A 5,000-nucleotide genomic window follows, 5' to 3' on the forward strand; every position below is an offset into this window, starting at 1 on the left:
TCAACGGTATCCCGGATATTTATTTTTGTGTGTGAAAATAAAATAAATTCAACTGAACATATATTCACATATATATATATATATATATATATTTATATTTATATATATTTATTTATTTATTTATTCAATATAACAGTGTAATTTTTTTATGTATTTATTTATATTATTTTAAAAAATATGTACACGATATTTTTATAATTTTTTATTATACAATGATAACAAAAATATATATAATTAAAAATAATAATTATTTTTACTCATTGTTTTTTTTTTTTTGTCATATGAATTGTTAATTACTACCACCTGGTATTATTCTATAGAAGTACAGTATATTATTATTTATATATGTTCAATATATGAATGCGGAAAACAAAAAAAATAGCATGTATACTTTTTTTTTGTGTGCAACGTTAACATTCTTCTACATGTTTCAAAGTATGTTACAATAAAAAATATACTATATATATATATATATAATATATATATATATATATATTTAAATATTTTATTTTTTTTCTCTTTTTATAAATAATAATAACCGATAAAAAAAAAAAGAAAACAAAACAAATTCTACATATTACCAAAATAACATTATTATTTACCTAATGGTACATAGATTTTATATTATATAAAAATTATAGATTCAGTTTTTATTAAAACAAAAAAAAAAAATAAAATAAAATAAAATAAAATAAATAAATAAATGTATAAAATTTTAATATTAGTTATATAAAAACTGTATATAACATATTTTTTTATTGAACATAACCTATAGTTTTATTATTCTTAAATATATTTTTTTTTTTTGTCGTTAATTTAAAATACTTTTTTTGTGTAAATTTTTTTTATGAGGTGTACTCATATAATAACTACATTAAATAATATTAATAAAGTTATATATATATATATATATTAGAAACATTTTTGAATAAATATTTTTGACACTTTATATTTTAAAAGTTTTAATTTCAGTTAAAATAAAAATTAAAAAAAAAGAAAAAAAAGAGAAAAAAAAAAGAGAAAAAAAAAGAAGAAAAGTAGGACTAAACAAATATAACAAACAAAAATATATATATATATATATATATATATATATATATATATATATGTATATATTTGATATAATATGTGAAGAAAATGAATAAATAGGTCACACACAAATATATATAAATATATATATATATATATATATATATTTTTCCTTTTTGTTTTAACAATGAATAAATAAATAATAATAAACGTTAAAATGAAGATTTAAATGTACGAGAGGGTATACAAATAAATTAAAATATATTTAAAATGACCCATTAAAAAGAAATTATAATGAAATATAAAATATAAAATATTAAATATATATATATATGTTGTAGTCAATATTTATAATATATATATTTATTATTTATTTACTTCCATTAAGCCATTTTAATCTTTCGTCTTTTCAATAAAATGTTTTGCTTTTTATCATGGAGATATGTAAAATGCTTAACACAATCGTAACTATCGTATCCAGAAGAACTATCATATGAAAAATAATTTTTTTCATCCAAGTTAGTGTTAGATATTTTTTTTAATTTATATAAATTTTCAAATATATTTTGTGGTTCTTTATTTTTGTGTGCTGTATATATATCATCATTATAAGGATATATAGGATTAAAATGATCACCTCTTTTAACCTTCATATTATTACTATTATTATTAAAGTTATTGTTATTTCTATATATATTATTTCCCTTCATATTGTCTGTATGATTAGAGTCATCGCTATTTGAAACGTCTGGTACATAGTTACATTTAATTATCTTTTTATTATCATACGAATAAGAATTATCAGAAGTTATTAAGTTCGTGTTTGTATAGTTATATAATATATTGTTTATCTTATTATAATTATGATTATCTATATTTTCATGATTGTTAATATTTTTTATATTATTATTATTGTACAAATTTTGTTGTCCATGTAATGTCTTATAATATTTGTCATTGTTATAATATACATCATGGTAATTATTCATTGAGCTTATGGACTGGACATTGTTTTGAAATGTATTCATGAAAAGATTATTTTTATTGTTGTTCATTTTGTTATTATTATTATTATTATTATTTATATTTATATTTTTCTTTGTATTAAAGTCATGGGTTTTTTTTTTTTTATTATTTTTTTTTTTTTTTTTATTATATACAAAATAATCATTATTATCCTCATTTTTTTGCAGATACGATTCATACATATATCCATTCCCATTTTCAATAGATGTATCCATATTATTATGATTTGTACTTTCTACATATTTGTAAGAATTATATACAGATCTAAGTTTATTTTTTTTTAAAGGTTGATCTTCGAAATTAACAGGTTCATTATATATGATATGATTTGGAGCTTCATGCTGTTCATTATTCGATTGGATAGATGAGATGTCAAATTCTCTTTTATGTTTTGCTGTTTCCAGAAAGAGTGGATTTCTTGCTTCTTTTGGTGGACTAGTATATTGTAGAGGTTTATTCCTATTATATCTGAGATGGTGTGTAGGAAAATTATTATTTCCATGAGGTGGATAATTAATTTTGGGTTGTTGTGTATTAATATTCATATTATTATTTATATTACGATTGATATTATAATTCGATTGTATATTATTATTATTATTATTATTATTATTATTATTATTATTATAACCGTCTGCTATATTAAGAGGAGCTGTGAATCCAATTTTTTGAGTAGGTAATCTATAAGATATACTTAAAATACGTAATTGTAAAATAATAAAATCATATATATCAGTTCTTAATTCAAAAACTTTCCTCCAGTTACCCCATCCTTCAACACATTTGATCCAAAAACTTATTTCATAAAAATGTCCTGGTTGTAAAGAATATCCAAAATATAAATTTTTAGTTTTACAGAAATCACTTGGTCTACTATCTACTAAACATTGTAAACTTTTTCTTAATTCTTTAAGGGCAACTAAAGGTGTATTTATATCTACTTTGAATGATATATCAATGTAAGCATTTTTAGATCTACTTTCATTATATATTTTCACATTACTTAATTTTGAATTTTCATATATTACAATTTTTCCAGTAGTTGTCTCAAATTCTGTTGTATATGTTTTTATTTTCTTAATATACATAGCTTCTCCACCATCTAATCTTATCCTATCACCTATATTATATGGATTTGAAAATGCTATAAATATAACAGATGTTATAAAATTAGTATACATATAACTTAAAATAACCGTTACTGCTGTTATAAAAGCTGCACCCGTTACTATAATAGTATCTGCTGATACTCCAAACAAAAATAATAATACAACAGAAGCTAGAAATGATAATAATATTGACATTAATCTTCTTACTAATTTTAATATACTTTCTTGACCTTTTAAACTTTTAATAAATTTTTTTCTACATGATATTGCCCTTTTTATAGCATTACGAAACATAATTATATCAATTTTTCCATGTCCAGATAAATCAAACTCTTTCATAAATTCTTCCGTTTCTTCAGGTTTTAAAAAAACTTCTATCATATCTTTTGTAATATATTCATTTCCACTCAACGTTAATTGTATAGGACTCTTTACATTCATAACAAATGGATCTTCTAAATCTGAAGATATATCCTTACGTATCTTATCTAATCTTTCTTCTTTTTTATATCTTTTACAAAATAAACATCTAAACATCTTTTTACATACTTTATACCTATCCTTATTATGTTCTTCTCGATATCTTTTAACATTTATAGCATCACTTCTTTCTAATATATTCATTTCTTCATTAAGTAAATGTGAATGATAATAATATGTATTCTTATTTAATGACCATCTATTCTTTATATTCTTATTACCTTTATTAATTTCGTATGTATGCTTTTCTTTCCCACTCGATTTTAATTTCCTACCACTTTTTTCTTTCTTTTTCTTATAAAACGGAATATGATATTCTATATTTTCATTATTATTCATATCCTCTTCATTGCATGAATTCTTATTCATATTTGAAATATTACCATCAACAGATTCTTCATTTCTTTTAAAAAGAAAACCACCCAATAAAGGAATCTCATTGAAATGGAAATTATCTTTCTTATTATCTTTATCTTCTAAATAATCATCATATGCATCTTCTTTTTTAATATTATTATTATTGTGCCATATTTCGTTGTTACCATTTTGTAATATCTCATTATTTTTTGGTATCATTATATCATTATCTTCAAAACTATTTTTTTCCATTTTATGAATAGATTCATTTGTATATTTTTTTTTCAAAACATCATCAATATTAAAATCGTTTATTTGAACTGCAATGCTATTATAATTTTCTAGTTGGTTAGAATATTCCTCTTTATCACCACCCTTAATATTGTATTTTAATTCATGGTTTATTTCGTCTTCACAAATAATAATATTATTATTATCATCATCATTATTATTATCATTATTATTATCATTATTATCATCATTATTTTTTATTTTGTTCATTTTGTTAGATGTATAATCCTTTTCACATGTATCATTAATATCTTTCTTATTTTGAATAGTTGAGAAAGAAGGTGTTATTAGTATATTAAACTTCGTATCATTCATATTTGAATTTGTCATATCATAAAAATGACACCCATCTTTTATATCTTTATCTACATTTATATTATGTATATGTTTATCCACATTATATTTTTCATTTGGTAATATATCTATATTTCCTTTATCCGAATTATTCATTAAATTTTCTTTTGTTTTAGTTATAATATCATAATTTTGTTTTTCATTTATTTGATCCTGTTTTATAATATTCATAGTAGTGTCACTTATTTCATTTGTTATATCGTTATTAATTATTTTTACATTATTTACGTTATAATTTTCTTTTTCTATATGAATCATTTGATTTTTTACTTTCAGATTATCCATTTTATCTTTTTTTTTTTTTTTTTGCTCATTTTGTTCTTCCACATTTTTATCATTTTCCTTTTTTGTTTG

At 19.9% G+C, this 5,000-nt stretch overlaps 1 protein-coding gene across 1 annotated transcript in view; it reads right to left on the bottom strand.

Annotated features, from left to right (window-relative positions):
* Nucleotides 1-1,412: 1,412 nt before the first annotated feature.
* The window catches only part of PF3D7_1107900 (mechanosensitive ion channel protein, putative), a gene marked incomplete at both ends in the record, with an annotated part of 5,439 nt that continues 1,851 nt past the window's right edge, over nt 1,413-5,000 (bottom strand). Inside the window, one exon of the mRNA XM_001347731.1 lies at nt 1,413-5,000. This exon is cut by the window's right edge and continues 1,851 nt beyond it. Coding sequence (XP_001347767.1) covers nt 1,413-5,000 — 3,588 coding nt within the window.

The sequence above is a fragment of the Plasmodium falciparum genome (genome assembly GCF_000002765.6).
Source record: "Plasmodium falciparum 3D7 genome assembly, chromosome: 11".
NCBI lineage: Eukaryota > Apicomplexa > Aconoidasida > Haemosporida > Plasmodiidae > Plasmodium > Plasmodium falciparum.